The 27,576-nt window shown below is 46.3% G+C and overlaps 2 protein-coding genes across 7 annotated transcripts; one reads left to right on the plus strand and one right to left on the minus strand.

Annotated features, from left to right (window-relative positions):
• Window positions 1–215: 215 nt before the first annotated feature.
• On the minus strand, window positions 216–23,503 carry GCKR (glucokinase regulator). 6 transcript variants are annotated; one of them, XM_046663427.1, is made up of 19 exons: window positions 23,385–23,503; window positions 20,211–20,366; window positions 19,999–20,056; window positions 19,301–19,369; window positions 18,845–18,918; window positions 18,430–18,496; window positions 18,192–18,245; window positions 17,107–17,201; window positions 14,704–14,809; window positions 13,385–13,503; window positions 12,662–12,760; window positions 12,328–12,425; window positions 11,902–11,978; window positions 11,427–11,523; window positions 11,135–11,232; window positions 10,957–11,040; window positions 4,407–4,556; window positions 1,602–1,736; window positions 216–1,149 (listed from the first exon to the last, which is right to left on the minus strand). In XM_046663427.1, the coding sequence occupies exons 2-19, from the start codon at window positions 20,291–20,293 to the stop codon at window positions 979–981; spliced, it is 1,734 nt and encodes a 577-aa protein (XP_046519383.1). In that variant the 5' UTR covers window positions 20,294–20,366; window positions 23,385–23,503; the 3' UTR covers window positions 216–978. The 6 variants fall into 6 exon arrangements, with proteins under 6 accessions (XP_046519383.1, XP_046519382.1, XP_046519381.1 ...); XM_046663426.1 differs by lacking the exon at window positions 23,385–23,503 and adding an exon at window positions 21,533–21,574; XM_046663425.1 differs by lacking the exon at window positions 23,385–23,503 and adding an exon at window positions 20,661–21,056.
• On the plus strand, window positions 23,114–26,296 carry FNDC4 (fibronectin type III domain containing 4). Its single transcript, XM_046663433.1, has 7 exons — window positions 23,114–23,255; window positions 23,435–23,579; window positions 23,666–23,781; window positions 24,029–24,233; window positions 24,708–24,797; window positions 25,127–25,251; window positions 25,684–26,296. The coding sequence occupies exons 2-7, from the start codon at window positions 23,459–23,461 to the stop codon at window positions 25,717–25,719; spliced, it is 693 nt and encodes a 230-aa protein (XP_046519389.1). The 5' UTR covers window positions 23,114–23,255; window positions 23,435–23,458; the 3' UTR covers window positions 25,720–26,296.
• Window positions 26,297–27,576: the final 1,280 nt, after the last annotated feature.

Genomic DNA, 27,576 nt, shown 5'->3' on the forward strand with positions numbered 1-27,576 from the left:
AAAAACCAAAATGTATTTGGCTCCTTAGTCACCCTCCTGCCTAAAGGTTCAAGTGAGCTTCACAGAGGCTTTGTCCTCAGCGAGTGCCTGGGTGTCTATTACCGGGGTATTTCTCGCACACAAGGGGGCGCCAGTCCTCTACCATCAGAGTCATACGTCATAGGCGCTGAAGAGATGGCATGGGTCTGGGATGAGCAAGGGTGCCTTTGATTTGTCAAAACAGGTAACAGCTGAAGTCTAAAATGTACAGACTGGGGTTCCTAGTGCTTATTGGGTCCCACCACCAAAGGGTGTTCAGCACCCCCAGAGTCCCTTACGTTCCCCTTACAAACACTGGGCAGGGGATGCAACTCTCACTTCATAGTCTAATGTGTGGATGTAGCGTTCATTCTAGTAAGAAGGATCCTGTCATGATTAATGGGGATTGTCTTTTTTCTGGGTATCCTATGTTGGGGGCACAACTTCTTCCCTCTTCCCCTGGAATTACCTAAGTTCCCGCCTCTCCTTGTTTGTGTGATTCTGTGTAGGAGTGGAGCGTGTGTGCATGCGCATGACACGCACACCTACATGTTGGAGATGGGAGATGTAGAGATGCTGGAATAAGGTTTGGGTCAGTGGCCAATTTAATGTGGTTAGGGGACGGGGGGAGAAGTAAAGAAACAAACTTGCTATTGGGACCAACCCATCCCACCCATCTTGTCCCATCTCTGATCTATTGACTCTGATTTACTGAGTGTGGAAGTTTAACTTTCCAAAACAAGCCTTTTAGTTTTATTTCTGAAATCAGAATATGCCAGTGAAAGTGGAGATCACTGAGTCAGGAGCAAGAACTCCTCCAAAGTAGAGAGATTCTTTCTCTCCACCCTGGGCTGCTGATGCCCCTGGGTGACCTCTCCTCCCACCACATGTGCTGCTGGCCCAGCAAGCCCCCATGGGCTGGGCTGGGCTGGTCCCCTTCACACACACGGAAACACCGGTTCACTGCAGGGCAGGCTCAAGAGTCTCAAGGGGCTCCGCACTGCGCTTCCGACCTGGCCAAGTGAGGGCGCTCCTGACAGCCTCACAGACGGAGGGAGCTGCAGCCAAGTGTGCCTGTGCTTCAGGGATGGAGCACCGGAATAGGAGGCTCAGCAAGGCTATGGGGATCACCTGCAAGGAAGAGGCAGGGAGAACTGAAGCCTGAGAAAGTGAGGTCATCTGAGGAAGAAGCCTGGAGCAGCTAGAGCATTTGGTCTGGGAGTCAAACAACCAGGTTGGATGCAAGAATGGAAGGGAGCTATCAAGACCAGAAATTGTAATGAGCTGGGTCAAGAGCAGAGAGAAACCTTCTCTCGGGCCCAGAAAACTCCTATTCATCCTTCAAACCCCAGTTCAAAGACCTCTTCCCTCTCTTTTCTGACTCCTCTCCTAGGCAGAACTGAAGACCCCTTTTCTGCATCCCAGTAGTACCCCTTCACACCTACAATCATGTCTCCCCCATGAACAGGGAGCTCCTTGGCGCAGTGTCACTGAACTTTGTAAAACCCTTGCCAAGCAAAGTTCCCGACACACTGAAAGTACTCAATAAGTGTTTGCCAAATGACTAGCAGTCAGCAGGGTACCTGTTCCTTCTCATGTGCAACCTGGATGTGGAAGGAGATGGGAGCAGCCCGAATATCATCCGACAGTGGCTGAGGGAAGTGGATCACCTGGAGGAGGCTCTCGATACATGGAGCCTTGGGCTGTCCAGAGAACCGCTGTGGAAGAAGTGGTAAGGTCAGTGTTGAGCTAGAAGGCCAGGGGAGCTGAGAATGGGGTTCAGGGAGGAGAAAGAAGCGGGAGAGTGGGAGGCTGGGATCCCAAAGACTGGCTAAAGAGGCTGTAGAGAATTCATCCCTGTAGGCAATCCCAAACTCACAATCCCCAGGTAGAAAGAAAAATTGGGGTAGAGGGGTTAGTGGTGGGTCTTGATTGGCTGGGTTAAACTGAGGATTAATAGCAAATTTGTCACATTTTCAGCCATTTCCCACCAACCCCATTGGTTGGTAATCTTAATCTGAACTCCTCTCTCTGGTTTCCTCCCTAACTGTGTCCATCCTTTACACCGCTGTCAAGACTGTGCATCTGCAAACACTGCTTCTATTTTGTCACCACCCACCCCTCTGTCTAGCTTAGCACTGTCCAATAGAAATATAATGTGAGCCACATATGTAATTTTAAATTTTCCAGTACTGCATTTAAAAAGAAACAGGTAAAATACATTTTAATCATGTTTTATTTAATCTAATATATCCAAAATATTATTTCAACATGTAAACAATATTAAAAATTATTAGTGAGATATTTTACGATATTTTTGTACTACGTCTTTGAAATCCAGTGTGTATTTTACAGTTATAGCACATCTCAATTCAGGTGCTGAATTTCAATGAAGAAGTGAAATATAGTTCTACCAACACCATACAGTTGCATTTAATTTTTTAAAAAATTACACTGCTTCAATTTTTAAATAAAATTTTTCAGTTCAGTTCCTCAGTCACACTTGCCACATTTCAAGTACTCAATAGCCACATGTGGCCGGTGGCTACCATTTTGGACAGTACAGGTCTGGCTAAATTTGGCAAGTCCAAATTCCTGTCCGGCTTTCAATCTTCCACAATCTCTCCCCTTCCTGCTCCCTCATAATCCCTCACTACTCTGTAAATTGACTCTCCACTGTGGTCAGACCTGTGTCCCCGACATATTGTGCCTTCTGGGCCTTGGTAAATGTTCTTTTTAACAAGAATGCCCTTCTGTCCTTCACCTATTCAAGGCATAACCACTAGGCCCAGCTCAAATACCAGCTCTTCCATGGAACCTTCTCTTCTGCTATCGTGCATATGGACTCTACCTTCTTTGAAGTTCTTTGGACTTCAGTAAGGATCATGCAATGTGACACTTAATTGTTCTCTGTTTCAAATGTTGGTTTTGTCTTTCCTCCATTTTCCTCCAAGGCCACTCCGGGATGGCAAGAACTGGATTATATGTACCTCTGGCTCCTCCTACCCACCTCAACCCCAGCAACTAGAAGAGCATTTTTTCCTGGTGGTTGGTTGGTTCTACTCATTTGAGAAGGTTGTTTTAGGGACCTGGCGGGTGTTCACTAAGCGCTCATTGTTGGATTCCTTTCAAGTAGGGTTGCCAGATTTAGCAAATAAAAATAGAAGACACTAGGGGCCGGCCGGTGGTGTAGGGGTTAAGTTCGTGCACTCCACTTCAGCGGCCCCGAGTTCATGGGTTAGGATCCTGGGCGCAGACCTGCACACTGCTCATCAAGTCATGCTGTGGCAGCATCCCACATACAAAACAGAGGGAGATTGGCACAGATGTTAGCTCAGGGCCTCTTCCTCAAGCAAAAAGAGGAAGATTGGCTACGGATGTTAGCTCACAGCCAATCTTCCTCTCACACACACAAAAATACAAGACACCCAGTTAAATAGGAATTTTAGATGAATAATGAAAAAAATAGTATAAGTATGTCTCAAATAGTTCATGGGACATACTTATGCTAAAAAGTTATTCTTTATTTATCTGAAATTCAAATTTAACTGGTGTCCTATATTTTTATTTGCTAAATCTAGCAACCCTACTTTCATGATCATCTGTTGTGCTATCTGCTCTGTATCCATTCCTCCTCCTTCTGGTATCAGTACCCTGATTTTCCTCTGGGGAACTATTGCTCTCCCATCCTCAGGCCATGCTGTTTGATTGTGGCTCACTTCCCACCCCTTCCTCCACTGCCATCTTGAAGGGAGAGCATATGAACCAAGCCTGGGCAGAAAGCTGCTTTCCCCTGGAGAGCAGTGACTGGCTCTCCAGCAGGGATGGGCATGTGACCCAACATGAGCCAATGAGAGCACTCCTCCAGGCATCTGCTGGAACCAGAGGGACAGATAAACTCTCCCTCTACTCGGGTTGCTAAATTGGTAGGATGTTAGGCTGGCACTGCTGCTGGCAAATTTGCCACCTAATGGAGAAAACCTGCCTGAGAATGAGAGCAACACAGAGGAAAGCAGGGCCAAGGGCTGAAAGTTCTGGAGCACATCGTTTTGAGTATCTGGATCTAGCTACCCTGCAACCGTTCAGTCACATGAGCCAATCATTTATCTTGTTTAGCTTAAATCAGTATGAACTGGATTTCTGTCACATACTTATAACTGAAAGAATCTTGTCTAATAGTTATAATTTCACAAACACCCACCCACATGTGCACAAACACTCCTTAGAGGGGAGGATGAGCCTGATCGAAGGAGGAGGAGAAACACAAGAGAAAAGTCAGCCCTTGCCCCCACACATCTCCATACCTCTGCAAAATGCCCCCCTATGACAGCCTGACAGCCTAGGCCTTGAGGCCAGGCCCCAAACAGCCCTGTCCCATCATGTCCTACCTGAAGCATGGCCAGTGCCCGCCAGAAGAGCTTGGAGTTGCGAATGCGGAGGTCCAACATGTGGTTTTGGAGGATCTTCCCAAGAAGTACATGGGCCCCCGTACTCACTGTATTCAGCACCCAATTGGTGCTGAGCTCATGCTGGAACTTCTAAATAGGGCAGACACATGGGGTATTGAAAATTAGAGGATAGTAGGGCAGCAGGGAGAACAAGGCCCTAGTATCAGACAGGAATCCAGAGATCAAAAATCAGGGGTCAAAATGCAGACATAATTTGTTTGACCAGCCCAGATTTTAGGTGTTAGGACAGTTATCGTAAACCAGGACTGTCCCAGGCAACACTGGTTGCTTCACACATTTTTGGTTTTGACCCCTAGTAGACAGATATCTTCTCTGAATCCTTCGACAGTAGGATTTTGCTCTTACCAGAACTTCCCTTTTGCTCCCCAGTCACCAGACAGGGGAAGAAATGGAAGTTCTGGGATTCATTCTGCTAAACCAAAGGCTGCTTGAACGCAGAGATGGTATCTTATTCTGCTCCAGAGCCTCAGTCTTTTTGAGAATGGCTGACACATGGTTACTGATCAATATGTGTTTGTTGAAAAATGAATTCAATTTAATCCTTATAACAACCTTACGAAATAGGTTTTTCTAACCCCATTTCTACGTATATGGAAACTAGAGGTCTGAAGTAAATTAACTTGAATAAGCTCATCATGTGACTGTGAGACGCAGAATCAGGACCTCCAGACAGGCCTCCTGAGTCAGTGATGAGGGCATTTCCTGCTTTGCCACAACCATCTCCTGGATGAACGAGATAATGTACGTGAAAGCACGTTGAAAACTAAGACGTTGTACAAACACACAGAACTGTGAGTCTAATTATCACCTGTCCTTAGCCCTTATATCTTGCACTTATAACGTCTATTACTGCACTTTGAGGACAATAGGAGTCCAGTAAAGAAATTGAGGGAATTAATTACTTGGTCCTAACCAGGCTGAGGAAACAGGCTACTGCTACTTCTACCTCCTTATTCTGGAACTCCAGAAATAGCTGGTCATACAAACCCCTGGCAGGGGGTATATTGAAAATACTTAACAAGTGATTGACAAAGGCACTGAGTATCAGAGCAGAAATCTGACCCAGCAGAATGAAGCTGGCTAGTATGCAGTACTGATGCTGTAGGCTGCATGTCAGACTGCCCTGCGGGAGAGAAAGCAATCACATCTGAGTTATATCGTTAACCATTTATATCACTCACCATTTATACCATTAACTGCCATTAACACAAAAATATTTTAAAGTTTACATAATTTGAAGCTGGACACCTGCATTTTCAAGTTCATATATTAAAAAGGCAGCAATTCTACCTAGGAAAATCATTAAAAAGAAGAATAATGAAGGGAGGACTAACCTTATCAGATATTAAACAAACCATAAAGCCTATATAATTAAACAGTATGGTACCAGCACATCAATAGACAGACCCGTAGAACAGGACAGAAAGTCCAGAAATAAAACAGTGCACATGGGAACTGAGTATCTGATACAGGTAACATCTCAAATCTCTCAGAAAAAGATGAACTTAAAAAATATATATTGGGTCAATTGGAGAGTCATTTAGAAAAATACAAAATTGGGTTCATATCTCATCCCACACACGAGAATAAACTCCTAATGAATTGAAGATCTAAATGCAAAAAAAGAAGTCATTTTTACTAGAAGAAAACACAGGTGGAGTTCCTTCACAATCTGGGGGAGCTTTCTGTGTCTCAAGATCTAGATTCAGTAAAAGATGGATTGATAAGTTATACACCGGAAAAATTAAAATAAAGACTTCTGCATGGTTAAAACCAAAAGAAAATATTTATAATACATATCAGAAATAAAGGACTAATGTCTCTAATTTATAAAGAACTCAAAATCAAGGGATCATAAAGATTATAATGCCATTAGAAAACGAGTATATCTCATGTATTTACATGAACACACAATTCACAAAGAAAAAGATTTGCTCAAGACTGTTAAGCATATGAAAAGATGCTCAACTTCACACATGATAAGCAAAATACAAATGAAAACTACACAGAAATAGAATTTCTCATCTATCAGATTGGCAAAAATTCAAAAGCTTGAACTCTCAAAGAGGCTGTAGGGAAGCAGGCATTCTCATATTGCTGGCACAAGAAGCAAAATGGTACAACACCTATGGAGGGAATTTTGCAATATCTAACAAAATTACGTATGTATTTATCCTTGACCCAGTTCTAATACTTCTAGGAATTTACTCCAGAGATACACTTCTAATGTTACAACAATACATGCACATTCATTGCATCATTATTGGTGATAGCAAAATATTGGAAACAACCAAATGCTCTATATAACTCTTACACGTGTACAATCGCACATGAATGTAAAAACAATGAGGAAGAGCTCTACAAACCAAAATGGAGTTATTTTTAGATTATCTAGTTAAAGCGCAAAAGCATATCTAGTATGCTACCTCTTGTACAAGAAAGAAATGCCAAATACATACATATGTATACATATACATGAATATGATCAAACGCGGCGTCAGCAATAAGAGGACAAACTGACATCAGGGGCCTCCTGATGCGATTCACTGATGGAGGCCTCATCTATGCAGTACTCCTGCCCAAAAATTTAAACTGAATATAATGAAGAAACAATCAGGGAAATCCAAATGAGGTACATTTTGGAAAACAATTGGTCTAGTCTTCTAAAATATCAATGTCCTGAAAGACGTAAAAAATGGCTGAGGAACTCATCCAGATTACAGGAAACTAAAAAGACCTGATAATTAAATTCAATGCATTATCCTTGGTTGGATCTTGGATCTGAAAACTACAAACAATACAGGAGGGGCCGACCGGATGGCATAGGGGTTAATTTCCCACATTCTGCTTCAGCGGCCCGGGATTCACCGGTTCAGATCCCAGGTGCGGACATGGCACCGCTTGGCAAGTCATGCTGTGGTAGGCGTCCCACGTATAAAGTAGAGGAAGATGGGCACGGATGTTAGCTCAGAGCCAGTCTTCCTCAGCAAAAAGAGGAGGATTGGCGGCAGATGTTAGCTCAGGGCTAATCTTCCTCAAAAAAAAAAAAAAATACAGGAATAATTGGGGAAATTTGAATACGGTCTGTATATTAGACAATAGTATTAATTGTCATTTCCCTGAGTGTGATGATTACATTGTAGTTATGTAGGCAAATGCCCTTGTTCTTAGTGGACACAGTAATTTGTGTCGTGTCATGATATCTCCAATTATTTCTCAAATGATTCCGGGGAAAAGAGAGATGAAGCAGATATGGCAAAATGTTAACGATTGGTGACTCTAGGGGAAAGTATGTGGGTGTTCATTGCACTATTCTTGCAAATCTTCTGTAGGTTTGAAATTTTTCAAAAAGTGTGGATGGAGTTTACATCAAAAAAATTTCTACAACAAAAGATTTACAAGCCCAAATGGAAGCCTCCTTATTTCAAGCAATTTCAATACATTTAGAAAGATAACAAAATCAAGCGAAAGACAAAAACCATGCACAAAAAGATCAACTACATACAAATGTAAATAAAACATCCCTACACCAAAAATATAGAAATAAAAAGGGGCTGGCCCAGTGGAACAGCGGTTAAGTTCACACGTTCCACTTCTCGGCAGCGCAGGGTTCGCCGGTTCGGATCCCGGGTGCGGACATGGCACCGCTTGGCACACCATGCTGTGGTAGGCGTCCCACATATAAAGTAGAGAAAGATGGGCACAGATGTTAGCTCAGGGCCAGGCTTCCCCAGGACAACAGAGGAGGACTGGTAGTAGTTAGCTCAGGGCTAATCTTCCTCAAAAAAAAAAATATGTATATATATATACATATATATAAAATAAATAAAAAATAATAATAAGCTGGGGCAAAGTATAGAGCAGGAAAAGAGGCTACTGTTCTTGCTATATACCCTCTCTCTTATAAATTAGTAAGAAAAATAAATACTCCAAAAAAGAGTGTGTGAATACACCCAAAAGATGTGAAGCAGCAAAATAAAGAAAAAAATTCAATGGCCAATTTATCTTTAAGTAGTCAAACTCCATAGTAATTAAAGAAATAGAAATTAAAACAGCATTGAAATGGGAAGCCAGCCCCAGTGGCCTAGTGGCTAAATTCAGCATGCTCCACTTTGGCAGCCTGGGTTCAGTTCCTGGGGGTGGACCCACACCACTCTGTTAGTGGCCATGCTGTGCTGGAGGCCTGCATACTAAAAAATATAAGAAGATTGGCACAAATGTTGGCTCAGGGCAAATATTCCTCAGCAAAAAACCACAAAAACAAAAAAACATATTTGTATGTATTTATGAAAAAATGCCTTTTGCTTTGCCTTTTTTTTTGCTTTGCTGACTAGTGAAGATTAAAAAGAACAATACTACCCAATATTTGAAGGATGTGGAGGAACAAGCAATTTTACACTTCATCTGTTTATAAACCTCTTTGGAGGTCAACTTGACCATATGTATCAAAAAGCCTTAGAATTTTACATACCCTTTGACCCAGTGATTCTATTTTTGGAGGTTTATCCTAATGAAATAGTCAAATGTGTGATTAAGAATGTTCAGCGCAGCATTATAACAAAAGGCATAATGTTGAAACTACCTACAATGTCTGACATTTGGGGTTAGAGTAAACAAATTATGGTATATCCACACGGTAGAATACTACACTGACATTAAGAATGATAATGAAGATATCTTAGTATAGAAAGGTGTTCATGATGTTAAATGAAGAGAAGCAAGTAAAAGACAGCATGTCAAGTAGGATTTTTGTACAAATGCATACAAAAGAAGTCTAGAGGGACATGAGACATTCTCCAAAATTTGTCTAAGAGTGATTTTTTAGAAGAAGGTGGATTATGGATGACTTTTTTCTTCTTTGGATTTCTGCATTTTCTAAAGTTTTCACAAGAAAAATGTTTGTTATATAATTACAATTTTCTTTAAAAATACAGGTTTTGGGGGGGTTTTTTGCTTGAGGAAGATTAGCCCTGAGCTAACACCTGTGCCAATCTTCCTCTATTTTGTATGTGGGTCACTGCCATGGCATGGCTGATGAGTGGAGGTAGGTCCATGCCTGGGATCTGAACCCAAGAACCCAGGCTGCTGAAGTGGAGTGTGCCGAACTTAACCACTGCAACGCAGGGCCAGCCCCTAAAAATACAGTTTTTTAAAAGAGCACAGATTAATATTCCACAGTATATCCCCTATCCCTGGAACAGTACCTGGCATTTGATAGGTGCTTAAAAATATTTGTTGAGTGAATGAATAAAATAATCTGGCTCAACTTATGGATATGTTTGAAATTTATATTTTATGGTGAAATAAACCATGGACTTACTGTCGCAAGACCTCAGTTCAAGTCCTGATTCCTGTCTTAGCTGTGTTGGCCATGATTACAATCCCATAATCTCTTAGTTGCAGCTTCTTCACCTGGGAAATGGGGACATTAAACACACATTCCTTAGGAGATTGTTATGAGAACTAGATAATATATATGAAATATTTTATAAAGTACAAAGGCCTATATGTGTATTAGGTATTAGGGCTGTACAATGAAACTTGTAAGTGTGGAGAGGAATATAACATAAAGGAGGGGTCTAGATGACGTGGGTTTAATTGGAGAAGACTTCCTAGAAGATGTGAGATCTCAAAGGAGACAGTGAATGTGGAAAGCATGCCAAGAAGTAAGGATGTGACAAATGAGCACCACTTGGAAGGGAAGACAAAAATGTACATTGGAAGGAGCATGGATCCCCCGCTCATGGGGAGAGGGACTTCCGATGAGTTCTGAGTGCAGGTAAGGCAGAATGCCAGCTGTTGTCTGGTCAAGTCAGGAACTTCCCGGAGGAGGTGGTTTCAATAATGGATGGGATGACGTCTCTCCAGGGCAACCCTTCAGGGCCTTGGTTCTGCCCCATGGATCCTGGACAGGTGTCATGTGAGAAAACTGAGGACCAGAGATGTAAAACTGGTTTTTTTCCTTGGGCCACAAAGTAGAGCTGAACTGGCACCTAGACATCCTGAGGCCCACTCCAAACCCTAAACTGCAAAGTGCACCCAAACTGATGATTATTTCTATAATTATTATTAGTGCTTGTACTGGATTATAATTTCGTTAGTAAGCAGGAACTATATTAGCGTAACATTATGTGCAGTGAATTCAGTATAGGGCAACTTGCAAAAAATCTGCCTTAAAGGATCTTGGATAATGAGGATGACTATAGTATGACAATTAACTTGTGATAAAGTACAAATGAGTATCTGTCAGGTGATTGGTAGCCTATCTTATACTTTTTGCATATTCTTAGAACTGAATGCCATAGCCTTGGAAATTCTGACTAGTGACCTGGTGACACAAGAACTTGCCCAGCTGGCTTTGTGGAAGTCAGACAAAGCTTTCTACTCTCCAGCCTTCGGTTTTCTAATTTCTGGAACCCCTCCTCCTCTGACCACCTCACTTCAGATATTACCTTCTCATTCTCCATACCTGGATGAAGTTCCCTTCATATTCAAAGAAAAGCAGTGGCCACGTGATGCTGATGATGGAGGGAAAGAGCTTCTTCAGAGTGGTCTGAAGAGAGAGAAAGAGGAGCAGGAGCGGCATCTCCAGGGAGGCCTTGCTATGACTGTCGCCCAGGGTCCCTTCCTCAAGGCTGGACCCTCACCGGCAGGGACTGCCCCACAGTGCTGTGTGCCAAGGCCTGGATGTGGGAGGTCTTCTCTTTCACCTGCTCCACCAGTGTCTGCACCTCCGTGAGGTTGTCTAGGAGAGGGGGAGGGCATTGGAGTTGAAAAGCTGGCTGTTCAGCCCTTCTTCCTGCTCCTCTGGGGTCCATAAGGACACATACCCGTCTCTCCCTCTGAGAAGGTGTCCTAAGACCCAGAAAAATGACAGTTCCTCTGAGTCACTGTACTCCCTCCATCCCCTCACCCCACCACTCCCATCATCCCTCTCACCGTCCAGGGTAAAAATGAAGACCACAGTGTCAATTTCCTTGAGGGATGGCAGGATGGAGGTTAGGAAGTCCTCCTGGGAGAAGGAGAACTGGGGACCCTGGAGCAGAAGAAGATGAGAGTCCCTCCTATGAAAAACTCCAGTGCACAGACTTGGAGACTAAAGAGAGCCTTAGAGAACATCTAATGCAGCACTTTTGTCTACAGATGAAAAAAATGAGATTCAAAGGGGTAAAGAGTTTTGCCCAAGATTATACAGCAAGTTGATGGAAGAGCACTAGACTAGAGCCAGGTCTGGGGGTGAATCCAGAGCTTTCCACACTGTGCTGCCCCAAAGCTTCATGACCTCTAAGCCACATTCCCTTCTCTAGACTGTCTGTTCTATCGTGCTGCCCACCTATCTCCACTTTCCCTTTTCCTCCCACCTTCTGCACACCAGTCATCTTCACAACTTCCCCAGGTCCCACCATCCTCCCACCTGATTGATGAGATCAGCCTTCTGGTTAAAAATGTCACTGTGATCACCAATGAGAAAGCCACGGACATCTTGGAAATCTGGGAAGTTTAAGAAAAGGGAGAGAGGAGTGATGGGCTTTATTGGAAAGGAAGGTTCTAGGCTTGAGGGGATGTCAATGGGGCTGGGAAGAAAGTGTCAGGTGGGAATTAGGGTGAGGAGTAACACACATGTGAGGCCACAGCTAAGTACAAGGCTGGGAGTTAAGGGATCAAGGACTGAGTGGGGGTTCAAAGGAAGGAGCATTTGACTGAAATGACTATTTAGATAGGGCAGGGTGGACATTGAATGAGGAACTCCCATGAGTTGGGAGTAGGAAACTGTTTGGATAATGGACCAATTGGTTTGGTTCAGGAGGAATCAGGAAGAAAGTCTCAACTGGGTTCTCACCAGCACCGAAGGTGTGGATGCACTCTACCCCATCCATGATGGCAATGATGCCGAGGGTCTGCCAGCCAACCAGGTACACTCGGCCGTTTTTCTCTAGGCTGAGAATGGGTCAGAGATCAGGACGTGAAAGGAGAGATCACAGTCAAAAAAGGCCAGCGATCAGAGAAAGATGCACATGGAAGAACACGGTAGTAAACTAACAAAAAGCCTACTGTGAGCCTTCAACATGCAGGCCCGTTCCCCTCACCATGTTAACATGTCTCGTAGAGTCTCCTCTGCTCTCAGGACATTCCCTTCTAGGCCACTTCCCCCCTCCAAATATGTTTCCACATACCTAGTGCTGGCTTGCTTCATCAGGGCGGCAATCTTGGGGCTTTGACTATAGGTCACCTGATGAGCCCGCTCAAATGTCCGCAGGATTTCCAGAAGGCACCTGGGAGAAAGGCTACCAGCTCCCAGGGCAGGCCCAGGGCCCCCTCAGACAGCCTCCCACCCCAGGAAAGGCACAATTCCCTTAAAACTAAGTTCTGCTGGTCCCTGGTGGAGACACAGTGAGTAGAGCCAGACTGTGTTCAGGAGGGGCAGAAAGCGCTTCAGTGGGCAGAGCACCAAAGAGCAGAAGGAAGGATAGGTTATCAAGAGAGCACTGGGAGGAGGATGGGCTCTGAGGTTTGATGAGGAGGTAAGGGAGCAGTCTGGAAGCTAGGCTAGAGACCCTGGTAAGGGAAGAAGGCAGGATGAACTCTACCCTATATGGCCTGAACCATCCCCATATCAAAGACTCTCAGAAGCTAGGTTAGCTTTGGATGGCCCAGGTGGACTTAGGGATTAGGTCTGGCCCTGAGGAATCCAGGGTCCACCGGAAATAATCCAAACCCTGTGACAGCATGGTGAGAACAGCAGCATCCCCCTGCCAGCTCATTTCCCAGGGGAGGAGTGGCAGGGCCTCAGTCTTGTTGCCACCAGCCCAATCTCTGGATCAGGACCTGCCATTTCCCCACAAACACTATCCCATCCCCTGCCTGACTCTTATCTCTCTCATCCAGATCCTCCCTACCTCTGAGATGTTGCAATACCCCGGTCCACAGTCTTGTGGGCTGCCAGTAACAGGGTTTCCAGCAGGATCTTGGTCGCGCTTCCACCTTTCATCCGGGAGGAGCCACTGAGACCCTCAGGCTGAGGAGGTGACAACACCAGGAGGAATTGGGAGAGGAAGGAGAACCCTGGAGTTCACTAGTTAGTGACCACTGGGCACACAGGCTGGTTAGTGGTTCTTGGACATGCACTCTGGTTAGTGGACATGCACTCTGGTTAGTGGCCACCGAGCACGCATTTGATGGTGCTAGTGATCCCAGTGTGCTGGGAGGAGGACTGCTGGGTTGAGGGTTTAACTGAGAGAAGAAGAAGGGGGGAAAAGGCCACCTCTGGTCATTTCTATGGTACATTCAGGACTCTAAGGAGGAAGCCCCAGTGATTGGGTCTCCTGTTAGCTGGGGATAAGGGTTTTTCAGAGAGAGATTTTTTTCCTGAGAACTTTCTCCTCCCATAGTCCCCCATTTTTTTAATAGCAGTTTGTCAATCCAAACACCACCTTTCATGTTCTTTGGACAGACCAATGAGGCAGCCATTGTAATGATTCACATACATAACACATCAAACAGATAAGGAGATGACAGCAAAAAAGGATGATAGAAGCAGTGTCTGAGAAAAGGAGAGTAAAAGTAAACACTTGCAAAGAGGAGGGGAGATGAGCATGTGGAAGATGAAAGATATGGAACTCCTGCCATCCTATCTCACAAAAGGGAGATAAAGGAGAATGCCGCAGACATGTCCACAACTGGCAGAGAGGGGCGGGGGCAGGGATCTGGTTAAGGCCCTTGTAAAGTCAAAGGGCAGAGGATGCTAGTGAGATGCAGATCCAGAGAAATCCAGAGAAAAAAGGAGCAAGAGCACTCGAGGCTTAGAAGGCCCGCCCCAATTTTGGAGAGGATTAGAAAGGCAGAAGAAGAAAATTGCATCTCATTTTTTTTAAAGCTCATATCTGAAATTTAAACCTATAAAAGAGACATAAAGCAATTCACCATTCTATTCAATACTTTCTACACACAGATGCCAAAGAGCTTCTTTAAACAGAAAATGCCCTAGACTATGTAAGTGTTTAATGATTACTGATTTAAGAAACAAGGTCAGGATAGAAATAAAACATCTTAAGGTGAAAAAGGAAATGAGAAAATAGGATTTGATTTAGAATATTTTGGTTGACACACAATGCCAGGAATTTAGACAAGCTATCAGAGAACCTAAAATCAGAGGCCCTAAGGAAGTGGCAGGCCATCCCGAAGTGAGGGCAGGGCCAAGTGTAGGGGGAGATCCTACCCCAGTTGCAGGATTGAGCACAAAAGCTTCCTGTTTCTCTTGCAGTTTCTGCATCCGCTCTGCTATCTGTCGAAATGTTGAACTCCAGTCTTCAATGGGGTCATTTCTGGGGCCCACAGAGAGACAGAGGTAGGGGGATTGTCTTTGAGGATCTAAAGGAAGGGCCTCAGATTGGAGTCAGGATCAAAGACCACATTGGGATTGGGGTCAGAGGTCAACAACTTCCTGGGGAGATGTGCTTTGATGCTCACAGGGGCACTGTCTCCCTGAACCCCAAGGATGAGAGTAAACCATTCAGCAATTTAAGCCCAGAGCAAAGCCAACACTCAAGTTTACAGTTCTAGCCTGAGACCAGAATTTCTTGTATCCTGGTGCTTGCACGTGTCCCACTGTCATGGCCACACTAGCCACACCCTCTATAGATCCCCAGGGGAATGCTTGCCATCTGAATGTCAAAATTGCCACCTTATTTTGAGTCTTAGAGTCCATTAGAAGCCCTTCCCATTCCTGTAAATATATTCTGGAAATCTCCCCAAATAATAACCCCTCACTACATCAGGGAGGGATAATAGTTCCTACTGAGGGAATCAAGCTGCAAGGTATGAAGCATAGCATCTAACAGCTGGCAAACATTTCTTGAATAAATTAACCAGGAGCAAAACAATGTGCTAATGAGACAAGAGAGCAACAGGCTTGTTGTCTGCTTAGGTGCAACCATGGTATCTCAAAGAATGATGATCTTCTGTAGTTACCTCTGCTGGCTTTGGTAGGGGATAATCTGTTAACCATCCTTTGTGGCAGGACCTCAAAGAGTTACCTCTATACATGGCCTCCCTAGCTTCCCCTTATCAGTCCATCTCTACAAAGTTTCCATCCCTTCTTGAACCATTTTTATCTGTATTACTTCTAGGGCAAACAAGTTTCACATATTACATCCCTACTGTGTAAAGTGTTTCCTATCATTTGTCCTCAAACCACTTCCAAGGGACCTAAGACAGAGGAGACTTCAGCAGAGAGAGGAAACAGTGTTTATCGCATGGTTTAAAACTGAGATTCCCAAACTTGGCTGGTCATCAAAATCACCTGTGGAGTTTTATTTTTCAACATTACCCATTTCTGGGTACCACACCAACCCTGAGTGGCAGCTTCAGTAGTTCTGGAGTGGAGGCCCAAAATCTGTGTTTTTAAAAAGCTTCCCAGACAACTCTGAAGATCAGCCAAGATTGGGAGCTACTGATTTAAGGAACAACTGGAAGATCTCCACGCCTACATTGTTTGAAATCCTTCATTTCTCTTAGTCACAGAGCCTGAAATTAGCATCCACTGCAGCAGATACATTTTTGGTGAAGGAGAATCCTCCATGAAAAGGATCAGGGTTAAGAGTATTTCAGACTCATTTATACTTTCGTATGAATTACACTACAAGCCTAGAATCTAGGAGTTGAAAAAGTACCTCAGAAACAACCTGGCTGTCCCTCTCCACAACACAACCACTAAATACACAAATCTTCTCTTGACTAATCAACAAGCCTTTTCGGGAACACTCCAGTGACAGGAAGCCCGCAGCTTCATCAGGTGGCCCACTCCAATGGTTTATTTAGCGGAGTTCTCCAAGCCTGGCTGTGCATCAGAATCTCCAGGAATGCCTTCAAAAAATAGAGGTTTCAGGGCCTTACCCCAAACCTACAACATCAGAGTTCTCACACAAAGGACTAGGAATCTGCTTTCTTATTTTTTTAACACTTTGAAGGCAATGCATCCACAGAACCACACCTGAGCACTATTGGTTTAATGTGCTGACCTTCTATGAGATCAAAGTGACTATTTAGATAGAGAATAAGAGGGAGATGAATTGAAGGCACAGGGCTCTCAGGAAAGGGGAATAGTGGGGTAGGGGGGAGATTTGAGCAGCCAGAGGGGACCAAAGTGGTGCCTGGAAGGATGAAGGAGAGTGGGCACTAAAATAAGGGAGCTGGGCAAAGGAGAGTAGGAGGCTGCTCAGCCCTCACTACTCCTGGTTTGAAAAGATGCTTGGGTCCCACCTCAAATGAAAGTACAAATCTTTGTGGTACACATTTTCCTGACCCCATTCTATCCTCTGGCCCCTGAATTCTTAGCCTCTCCAATCCCTGTTTTGAATGTATGTTTTCTTGCATTTCACATATCCTGTGTAAGCTGCCTACAATCTTTTCTGAAACAAGAGAATAAATAAACCAATCAGTGAAAAAAAACTCTCCTAAGCTTAGGGACACCCCATATTCACCTTAATACTCTGAGATTTGGTGAATAAGACCATATTTACCCCACCCTCTCCTTTGTGATTGTGCTATGGATTTCAACAGTTCCCTCCCAGCTTCCCCCAGGGGTCTGGCCAGTCACCACCTTTCAATACAGAAGGCTCACCTGGCCATGCTCACTGGATTGAAACCAACCAAAACCGGCAAGAAGACAGCTGGGTTATCCATGCAGTAGTCCATCTGGCCTGCTACAAAGGGAGCCTGATGGTAAGGAGAGAGAGGAGGGCATGATGAGGGGGCTACTCTAGCATTGCCTGAGAACCATGTGCATCAGAATCCCCTAGAATGCTTGTTAGAAATGCAGATTCCAGGGCCAAGTTCAGACATACTAGATCTAAATTTGAAGGGGAGAGCCCATGGACCTACGTTTTTAACAAGTTCCCCCAAAGAAATCTTCTGCATGGTAAAGTTTGAAAACTACTGAACCAAACTGTAAGCTTCTTGAGGTCAATGTCCTGCTCTCCTTGTGTGCCTCCTTCCATATCTAGCACTGTTGGAATCTAGTTTCCGCCCAGTGAACTCTTAGAATCAGAGAGCTACAAAGTTGAGAGAAATCTTCAGGTCATCTAGTCTACCACTTCTCAAACAAACTACCTGGGAATCTTGTTAAAATGAAGACTCAGATTCAGTAGGTCTGAGAAGCCTGAAATTCTGCATTTCTAACAAATCCCAAGTGACATTGATGTTGCTGGTGTGAGCACCACACTCTAAGTAGCAAGGGACTAGTCCAGGGGTCAGTTTTTTCTGTAAAGAGCCAGAGAGTAAATATTTTAGGCTTTGTGGACCCTATGATCTCTGTCCAACTACTCAACTCTACCGTTGTAGTGTGAAAGTGACCATAGACAATATGTAAACACAAATGGCTGTGTTCTAATAAATCTTTATTTATAAAAACAGGCATTGGCTGGATTGACCTGCCAGCAAAGTTTGCTGACCCCTGAACAAGTCCATCTATCTTGGTTGTTGAACCTATCGATACATGGTTATTCTGAGATAGGATCCCTTCTCTCTCATCCCACATTCATACAACTGGATCCTAATGAAAGTAAAATCAAAATTCCTTGTGCAAACCCTTTCTGTTTTCTACCACCCACCTTGTCAAACTGTCTTCCATGCTATTCCACTCCCATCCCTTCTTCCCTGTAAAATTGATCCACCCAGCCTGTCCACCCAGCCTGTCTTCACACTCACAGAAAGTCCCACCGAAATGCCAATGACTATCACCCTCTTCTTCCCAGCAGCCACCTAGGAGAAGAGGATGGGTAAAGTAGAGCCACCAGGAGGATTCTAGGACACAAACTATTGTGTGGGGATGTCAGGGCCAGGGCCAGGGGAGGGAATGGGCTTTGGCTAGATGTTGGGGCTTTTATATGCCCATGAGGAGAAACAGACAGAGGTCTCTGGTTGAGTGTCAGTGGAAAACACATACCTTCTTCAGTTCCTCAATCCCATGCAGGGCACTATCTTCTGTCCCCTCCCCAGAGGCCACCACAGACCTAAGAAGACAGACTCAAGATCAGGGGCACTGGTTGGGAAGCAGAAGCCTATGGTTTGTTAGGGCAGGCTGCTTTGAGAGAAGTGAATGAAAAGAGAAAACTATCATTGAATGAGCATCTACTATTTGTTGAGCACCATGATAGACACTCTGTAGGGTGAAAAACTCAAATACCTACAAAGGCTAGTCAGGCAACATTAGGTATGAGAAGTGGGCCAAGTGTAAGGCAATAAGGAATGGTGGGGACCAAAGAAAACTGGACACAATCTCCATCTAAAAGCATTTAAATTCAATTTCTGAAAAACACTATTCAGGTCAAACAAAATATGCATAGGCCAACTTGACTTACGTGTCACCTCCTGCAATGAGGTAGGTGTAAAGAGGTTTCTGTCCTAGCCCTTTCATCAGCTGGTTAAAGGAGACCTGTCAAGGGAGAGAGGATATGAAGTAGTAACAGTAGTGAAGGAACAATTATCTTGGATTTTCAACACCTAGAGGATAGAGGCTGTATAATGATTCTTTTAGGCCAGTGCTTAAGCCAGTACTGCTTGGAATCTGGCACTTAAAGATGCTACTTAGAGACGATTAATTGGTGGTGCTTTGGATGTACAGATGTCAGCAACAGACTGGTGGGGCTCAGATGAGCTCAGAAAAAATGGGACTCCATGGTGAGATCAGCTTTTGATGGAGAAAGAGAGTCAGGGTTGGAGGAGTTCAACTAGGAGCTTAGCTATGATGAGCATTATGGTTCTGAGGGTCACCCCAAGAAGGCAGAGGGAGGAAAACCAGCGATCAGAGTACTTACCGACATGAGGAATGCCATCCTGCCAGAGGTGCCCCCTCCACTCAGCACCACCAGGCCCCCCTCAGGGTCCTGAGAAAGGAAAAATGCCTAGGTTGCTAGGGCCCAGCTCAGGTTGGGAGAAGCATATTTTTTCTCTGCCAGTAAGAGAAGAGGAATTGGAGAGACTCCTTAACCCTCCTCTTATCACAAAAGTGAACAGAACATAGGCAGGTTGGTGTAGCAGAAAGAACATTGGATTTGAGAAAGAAACTTCAGTCTGACTCCCACCTCTGGCTTAGCTACTTATTCAAACTCTTACTGATCTCGGAAAGGACTGAAAGCAGCTTTGTCATCTAAAAATTAATTAATTAATTAATAAAAGGAGTGTTACCCAGCAATTAGCTGAGTGTACTTGGTTATCCTACTCTGATTATCCTAAGTCTTTGTTTTCCCATCTGAAAAAAAATGGAGACAATAACACTAACTTCACAGGTTTGTGTGAAGGTAATGAGTGTGAAAGTGCATTGTCAATTATAAAGTATTATGCAAATAATAGTCATTATAATTACTATTGATTAATAAGATGACAATAAGGATGCAGGAGGGAGGACTGGGAGAAAGAGGAACTGAGATCTCTAAGAGCAAGAAATGGAGACCAAGAAAAGAGAAACGTAGAGAGACACAGATGTTTAGGCATGGAGCAGAAGGAGGATTAGTACCTTCAGCACCTCCTGAATTTTTCCAGCCACTTGTACCATGGTGGTCAGAATTGAGTCGCTGTAGGGAAAAGGCAGGAATCAGAAGTCAAGAAAAGGATAGTGGATTGGGGGTGAGGGGTGGGCTGGAGGGGCTCTCAGGTTTTCAAAAATTAGGGACTCTGGTCTGAGAGGACATCTAAATTTGCAATGTCCTGGAGATGGGTCTGGGTCACCTGGTATGTGGGCATGGCTTGCCCCTCCTCCTGGAAGATCTCAGCATCACATTGCCCCAGTAATTGAACAATCTGCTTGGCATCTGCTTTGTCCAGGTCCCGGGTCAGTGGGTTTGACTTCTCTGTGATTGGCAGGGCTGCCTCATACCCAGACAACTAGAGGGAAGGGGGGACAAGGATACAGGCAGAAAGTCAAAGCCTCATTCATGCCTGCTGACCTGGAGGTGGGAGTGTCAGCAGGCAGTGTTTGGACTCATACGCCCACATGCAAACACATACATACCAAGGATTTAGCCTGCACTTGGTACTCTGGGCCCATTAGGGAAAGAAGATCAGGAAGGAAGATGGGAAGCAGGAGAGGCAGAGGGGAAACCCAGGGTGGAGGGAAGTCCAGATGAGAAATGACTCTAGGAATCAGTGCAGAAGGCCGACATGGAAAAGGGGCCTCACCTCCCACTTGCCGGGCTCTGGGGTCTCAATCACATGTTGAAATCGTTTTGTGCCTGGCATGGTCCCACGCTGTGGACACACTGTTGTGCCTGCTTCTTCAGCCACACAAACCCTTCTGTCACACTAACTCTGCTTCCAGCTGGCAGAGCCTTATCTGAGCCACAGTGATGATTAACCCAAGTACCCTGGCCTCTCTGAGCACCACTCCCTCTGAGCAACTCTGCTTGCACCCTTTCTTAGTCACTAGGCCCTCAGCCCTCTGGTCACCCCGAGGGGAGCTCTGGAGGTCCCTCTTTGCATGCCCCCAGACTCCCCAGACTCTGCTTTGCCCCTGAAGAGGAAGAGCCTAGGTTCATTACTCTTGCTCCTGTGGGGGATTAGAATTGGCCACCTCAAAATATGTCTCTTTGCCTTGATTATTTTCAAGAACGAAAGACTCTGAAAGAAACTTTGACCTCCCTTCCTAACTGCCTAAAAGAAATTTAAGATAAAAGGCTGTCCCCAGGACAGGCCATCACCATAGATAACTCTGGATATCTGTAACCTGTGAGGGCCCTTGCTAAGCCCATTCTTATTAAAGTTCTGTTCACCAAACATTAGCTTTTCCATCTCCATGTGAATTGCCTGCTTCCCCTTTGAAGTCCCAAACCACTACCTACAACATCCTCCTTTGTCTTTAGCTGAAGATGCTATTTAAGATGACAACCCCGGACATTCTGACAAGCTACACAGTTTCCTGGGGTTTCTCCCATATACATCTTATAAAGCTTTGTTTGATTTTCTCCTGTTATTCTGTCTCATGTCGATTAATTCGTAGACCAGCCAGAAGGACCTAGAGTGGGTAGAGGAAATGTTCTTCCTTCCCTACCCACCTCGGACACAATTCCGTCTTCTCAGGAGGGGCTACAGCCTGAAAGTGCAGGACAATAACCAGGCCCAGTGTCAAGGCAGCAAGAATCCCTGGGCACCAGTGCTCTGGGACCAGGATGCATCAGGAGGCCAGAGATCAGGGTCCTCAGGGTCAGCAGAGGTCAGAGGACCTGGGCCATGGCTTGATCACATGCTCAGCACACACAGTTCTCCCTGCCCCACTTGCCCCATTTCACTCTCTCCTCTCAGAAGGAAGGCAACAGAAGCTTCAGATCCCCAGGGGTGCACACACTGAACTGGATATTACAGGAGAAAAGTGTCACAGAAATAGAAATACTGCAATGAGAATTAGAAACCAAAGTATCTGTCCTAAATATACGAGCCACCATTTATTTACACTGAACAACGCATTTTTCACATACAGTATCTCATTAGATACATTAACACTAAGAAGACAATATTGACACTCATTTTTCAGATGATGAAACTGAGGCTCAGGGAAGTTAGTTGCTGAAGATCACACAGCTGACAGAATTGGAACTCACACCTAGGTTCTGACTCCAGATTTCATGCTCAGCCAAAGCATTAAAAAACTTGAGGATTTATTATATGGTTATTGAATGAATGAAGTAACTAACAAATTGGTGCAAATTAATAATAATCTCTCACTCACACAGTGTTGTAAGATTTATAACCACCTTGCTCCAACATTGTCTCATTTGATCCTCACAACAGCCCTGAGAGGTTCTGGACCCTGATTTACAGATGGGAAACTTGAGACTTAGATTAGCCAGTTTCTCCAAGGCCACACAGGAAGTCTCAGGGCTAAGAAAGAAACATAGGTCGTTGCTCTTTATATGTCCCCCTATGAACCCAGCACTCCTAATGATCGCTGTATCTCCAGCTCTTAACATGCGAGACATATAGGAGACGCTCGATAAATATTTGCTTAATAAACGAAAGAATGAATGAGAGTGAAGGGACTCAATATCAGATTATGAATGGGGAAAAGGCTTAAAAGCTGACGCAGTCTACAAGTAGGCGATTGTGAAAACAGTTATCTCCATCACTCGGTCCCCTCCTGCACCGGAGGTGGACTTCCTACTCCCACTTTGGCTAATTCCATCCGGACGGAGGGGCTCTCCCAGGTGCCGGAGACCCTCGCACCTGCGCCTCCCCCCACGCCCCCGCGGGCTCAGCGGATTGAGCCGGGATCTGAAGGGCTGGGGGCCCGGGAGGCCGCCAATGGGAGGGTCGTGGGAGGAGCCCCGAGAGAACCGGGGGCGGGGGAATGACGGCGGCAAGAACCCCAGCGGGGCGGGGCGGGCCGCACGTCCCGGCCGGGCTGCGGCGGAGCGAGCGGGGCCAGCTCTGCAGAAGGCGGCGGCTGGCTCGCCGGGACGGTCACATCCCGCTGCAGGGGCTGGCGGAAGGAGCCGCACTGCCTCCCGCACTGGGGACCCAGGCCAGCCGCCAGGCCGCGCCGGCACCGCCCCCTGCTCCCCGACAGACTACGCGGCCGGTCCGAGCTCTGGGGGCCGGGCAGCCCCGCCGCCCGCGCCCGCTACGCCTCCGCCCTCTGCCCGCAGCTGGGTCCCGCACTGCCCCCCTCGCCGGGCCCGCGCCGGGATGGGGTAGGGGCAGCGCCACCGAGTTGGGCGATGGGCCGCCCTCTGGGCACCGAGCAGCCCCCCGAGGCCTGACCGACCGCGAGGACCGGCGGAGGTGAGTGTGGGCAGGGCAGAGCCGCGCACAGAGGGCGCCCGGGTGATGCGGGGGCAGGGAAGGCGTGGGGAAGAGGGGGGCTCTGGGGTTGCTGTGGGCCCTGGGGAGCCCGGGAGAGCTGCTGCCTACCCGTGCGTTCTAGCCAGTCCTTGACCCTCCACAACTCCTGCCACCTCCAGGAGCCCCGCCTGGATGTCAAGCGGATGCCCCAGTGTCTCCCAGCAGACTTGGTGGAGACCATGGCTTCGCTGATGCCCCTGTCCCCATATCTAAGCCCTACAGTCCTCCTGCTGGTCAGCTGTGACCTGGGCTTTGTGCGAGCAGGTGAGTAAAGGGGGAGGAATTGGGAGTTAACCTGAACTAGTCTTTGGGTGGAACCTGTTAACCTGTTAACACACTGGCACCTACAGACCGGCCTCCATCTCCTGTGAATGTGACAGTCACTCACCTCAGAGCCAACTCGGCCACTGTGTCCTGGGACGTCCCAGAAGGCAACATCGTCATTGGCTACTCCATTTCCCAGCAAGTATGAATCACCCTTCTGCTCCCCCAACCTGTGTCCTTGGATCTCTGAACATTCCTTCTGTTACCTCCCTCCCCCCACCCCCAAATTCCACTCCCAGCGGTGGGAGAATCTCGGAGCTGGTGTTCCCTGGCTCAGGCTGCTCTTTTCACCCTACTCCCTTGGAGTGCTTGGATGTTCAGGAGTCCTGGGTTGAGCCTTGTGACCTGGGACTGGGGTGAAGCTGCTCTCCTCTCCCGTCTCCCTGCAGCGACAGAATGGCCCTGGGCAGCGTGTGATCAGGGAGGTGAACACCACCACTCGGGCCTGTGCCCTCTGGGGCCTGGCTGAAGACAGCGACTACACTGTGCAGGTCAGGAGCATCGGCCTTCGGGGAGAGAGCCCGCCAGGGCCCAGGGTGCACTTCCGAACTCTCAAGGGTTCTGACCGGCTACCCTCAAACAGCTCAAGCCCAGGTGGGGGTCTCAGCTATTCCCCACTCCCTAAAGCTTTGGATTCTGTGGCTTTTTACCTGGCCTTTAGCCTCCTGTTTACTTCCCCAAAGCAAGCAACAGTCTAGCTTAGATGAATAGATGGATGATTTAATTCATTGTACTGCCAGGAAAGGAAGGAAAGCAGGTTGGCAGGGGACTGGATATAGACAGGCTGGTAGTGAATCATTTGGGGGGAGGGCTTTTAACTTCCTTTTACCTGACCTCAGTTCACAGCAGATGCAGCCTGCATGAGTGAGTACCTGACCTGAAGCCCTCCTGCTTTTTGGTCACTAACCACCTGTCCACTAACAGCGTCCGAGAGAGGGGCTACCAGGGGCAACTCTGTGATGAGTCTACCCTGACTCTAATCCCCAGCATCTCCATCCTTAACTGTCTGCATAGATATAGCTCTCTAGCTGCTCCCCATAACCTGGAGTCTTTCTCCTTCCTTCTCAGGTGATATCACAGTGGAGGGTCTGGATGGAGAGCGACCACTGCAGACGGGGGAAGTGGTCATCATTGTGGTGGTGTTGCTCATGTGGGCTGGTGAGTAAGCATCTGGACAGGGGACCCGGGATTGAGAGAGTGGGGCTCAGTGAAGGCAAGAGGTGGTGAAGGTTGTTGGGAGAAAATGGGGTGAGAAAAATAGGGCAGGGAGATGCTTAGTTGAGGGAGATGAGCAGGAGAAGTTTGAAGAGAGGGAGAAGAGGCTGTTGGGAGCTCAGGAAGATTAAGAGGGTGTTGTTTGTGCATGGGCATGAGGAATTCAAGGATTTTCTTAGATTTTCTAGAAACTGTGTGGATATCTCACTGCCTTTCGAGGCTGTGACTGGGGAGGTTGAGATCAAGGCTCAGATTGTATTGTTGTGTTTCAGCTGTAATTGGGCTATTCTGCCGTCAGTATGACATCATCAAGGACAACGACTCCAACAACAACCCCAAGGAGAAAGGGAAGGGGCCAGAACAGAGTCCTCAGGGAAGGCCAGTGGGGACAAGACAGGTGATGTGGGGCCAGTGAAGGAGGGAAGGGTGATTTTGCCCCTGAGGAGCAGCTGGGGAGAGGGAGAAGGGCAGAGGGGCAGGAAAAGAGGGAGAATGGAGGGTGCTGGCCCCGTGGCCGAATGGTTAAGTTCACATGCTCCGCTTTGGTGGCCCAGGGCTTCACCAGTTTGGATCCTGGGTGCGGACCTAGCACCGCTCATCAAGCCACGCTGAGGCGGCATCCTACATAGCAGAACCAGAAGGACCTGCAACTAGAATACACAACTGTTTACTGGGGGGCTCTGGCAAGAAAAAGATAAAAAAAATGATTGGTAACAGATGTTAGCTCAGGTGCCAGTCTTAAAAGAAAAAACGAGGGAAAATGGAAATCTGGGATGGAGGAAGCTATTACCTTCCTGAAATTAGAGACTCAAGCCATTTTCTTTCGCAGAAAAAGTCACCATCCATCAATACCATCGATGTATGAGTGAAGAAACAGAACCAGAACACAGATGCACTAACAACCTGGGGATGGGGATGGGGTCAGGGAGAGCCTAAGATGGTGACCTGCTCAAGACTGAAGGATCCCACAGTCACCCAGAGGGTAATGACACTCCCACAATCTCAGGCCTGGTACCCATCCTCTTTCCACTGTGAGCAGGGCCAGAAGGTAGGTCTGTTAGGATCTGCGCTCCTGGACCTGGGGAGTGGTATCAGATGGAATATGTCCTCCCATCCCCCAAGTCTAGGGGAGAGTCCTTTGTTCAATCCTATCCCATTAGGTCCCAAATGGGGCCCCATTTCACCTGCATCAGGACTCTTGGCATCCCTAGCTGCCCCCACATCTTGCCTCTGGGTTAAAGAGAGGGGTGTCTCTGTGGGTACTCCCCCTCCCCCAGCAAATAAAAGGAATTGTCTGGGCCTGGAGGCAGATGCTGCACTGCACTACTCCAATGTCTTCCATGGAGCCTCAGGTGCTCCCCCTTTCACCTGGCAGCCCCTCCAGCTGCTGGTGATCTCACCCCTTGGACATTTTTCCAATAAAGGTTCTTGGACAAACTGGAGCCGACTGAATGGTATACTGTATAGTATGCTGAAGACATTTCCCCGCTGTCTCTCCCCTGACCACAGGGGCCCCTCACACCACCACCAATGTGATAGGAGCAGACTCTCATTTTAAGGTGTTTGCTTTAATTCTCTAGCCTGGAATGAGTGCAGAGGGGCCAGAAAGGGGCACAGAAAATCCAAGCCCTGGTTCCTTTTGCTTTGTTGGTTGAGAAGGGGGCGGGGAGGAAAAGAAGATATAAATTCTTCCTGCACCAGTGGAAACTAAGGTTATGTCACATGAGAGGGCCAGGAGCCTTTTTATCTTCACTGCCCACATCAGCAGCCCAGCTCCTCACCATCTGTTCCTCTGACTCCTCCATCAACCCTGAGCTAATTTTCAGAAAAGGACTGAATGTGACTTGGGAGAAACGAAAGAGCAGCTACACTAATGGAGCCCTCAGTGCCACGTGCTCCTATCCTGTGCATTCCTATGCCTACTCTTCCTTGCCCTCGTTTTCCCTTTTGTCTCTGTCTGTCTTTGTCTCTGTTCATTCAAAGTCAATAATAATTGTAAAGCATAATTGAGTTTATATTCACTCTCTGCCACTATATCCAGAAGAAGATTCTGGAAATAAAACAGAGGGGTTGGAATTCCCCTGTCAACAGAATTATAATTTGGGCTCTGGGGCCTACTTGTTTCCTGTGAAAATAGAGGCTGTCCTCTACTCCTAAGTTCCAAGGAGGGTTGGTGCCAGTGAGAGAAATACCTGTTGACATTTGCAACTACTTTGGGGGAAAGGCTTCAGAACCCAGCATCTGTCTGGACAGCATATCTTACACTTTCTGGAGGGTTACAGGTCTTCTAAATCTCTGATCCTTAGAGGAGACTTATGAGTAACTCTTCTTTCTTTTTCTGCATCTCGATCTCTCTGGTATGTTATAAGAAATTAGACCATTAATTCTGAAAGACACCCCAGTCCAAACAAAGATCAATCCACTACTTAACCAAGTTCCAACCTCAGGTATCACAGGATTTAACTTTAACCTATTAGGTGAGCCAAACTCTGGTTTTGCCCTCCTCTCTAAACCGTAAAAACATCCTGATCTAAGCAACAGTCTTTAATCCACTGTTACCCAATTCAGAAGTAGAGTACCTTACCTCTCCCTGGCCACTGGTTTCAAAAAATTCATCTCTCAGACTCTGGACACGTCATCATGTCTTAGGATGAAAGTGTCACAAGGTATAGTAGCATAGCATGGAGAGAGAGAGCTGGGAATTAAGGAATATAAAGAGTCT

This window comes from Equus quagga, chromosome 5 (assembly GCF_021613505.1).
Source record: "Equus quagga isolate Etosha38 chromosome 5, UCLA_HA_Equagga_1.0, whole genome shotgun sequence".
Lineage (NCBI taxonomy): Eukaryota > Metazoa > Chordata > Mammalia > Perissodactyla > Equidae > Equus > Equus quagga.

Excerpts from the sequence above, each read along its gene's own strand:
- GCKR (XM_046663432.1), bottom strand. The coding sequence starts at position 20,720 with ATGCCAGGCACAAAACGATTTCAACATGTGATTGAGACCCCAGAGCCC. Across the intron at positions 14,810-17,106 it reads AATCCAGTGAGCATGGCCAG|AAATGACCCCATTGAAGACT; the intron begins GTGAGCCTTCTG and ends TGTGGGCCCCAG. Across the intron at positions 1,150-1,601 it reads TTGCACATGAGAAGGAACAG|GTGATCCCCATAGCCTTGCT; the intron begins GTACCCTGCTGA and ends TCTTCCTTGCAG.
- FNDC4 (XM_046663433.1), top strand. The coding sequence starts at position 23,459 with ATGCCCCAGTGTCTCCCAGCAGACTTGGTGGAGACCATGGCTTCGCTG. Across the intron at positions 23,782-24,028 it reads GCTACTCCATTTCCCAGCAA|CGACAGAATGGCCCTGGGCA; the intron begins GTATGAATCACC and ends GTCTCCCTGCAG. Across the intron at positions 24,798-25,126 it reads GGTGTTGCTCATGTGGGCTG|CTGTAATTGGGCTATTCTGC; the intron begins GTGAGTAAGCAT and ends GTTGTGTTTCAG.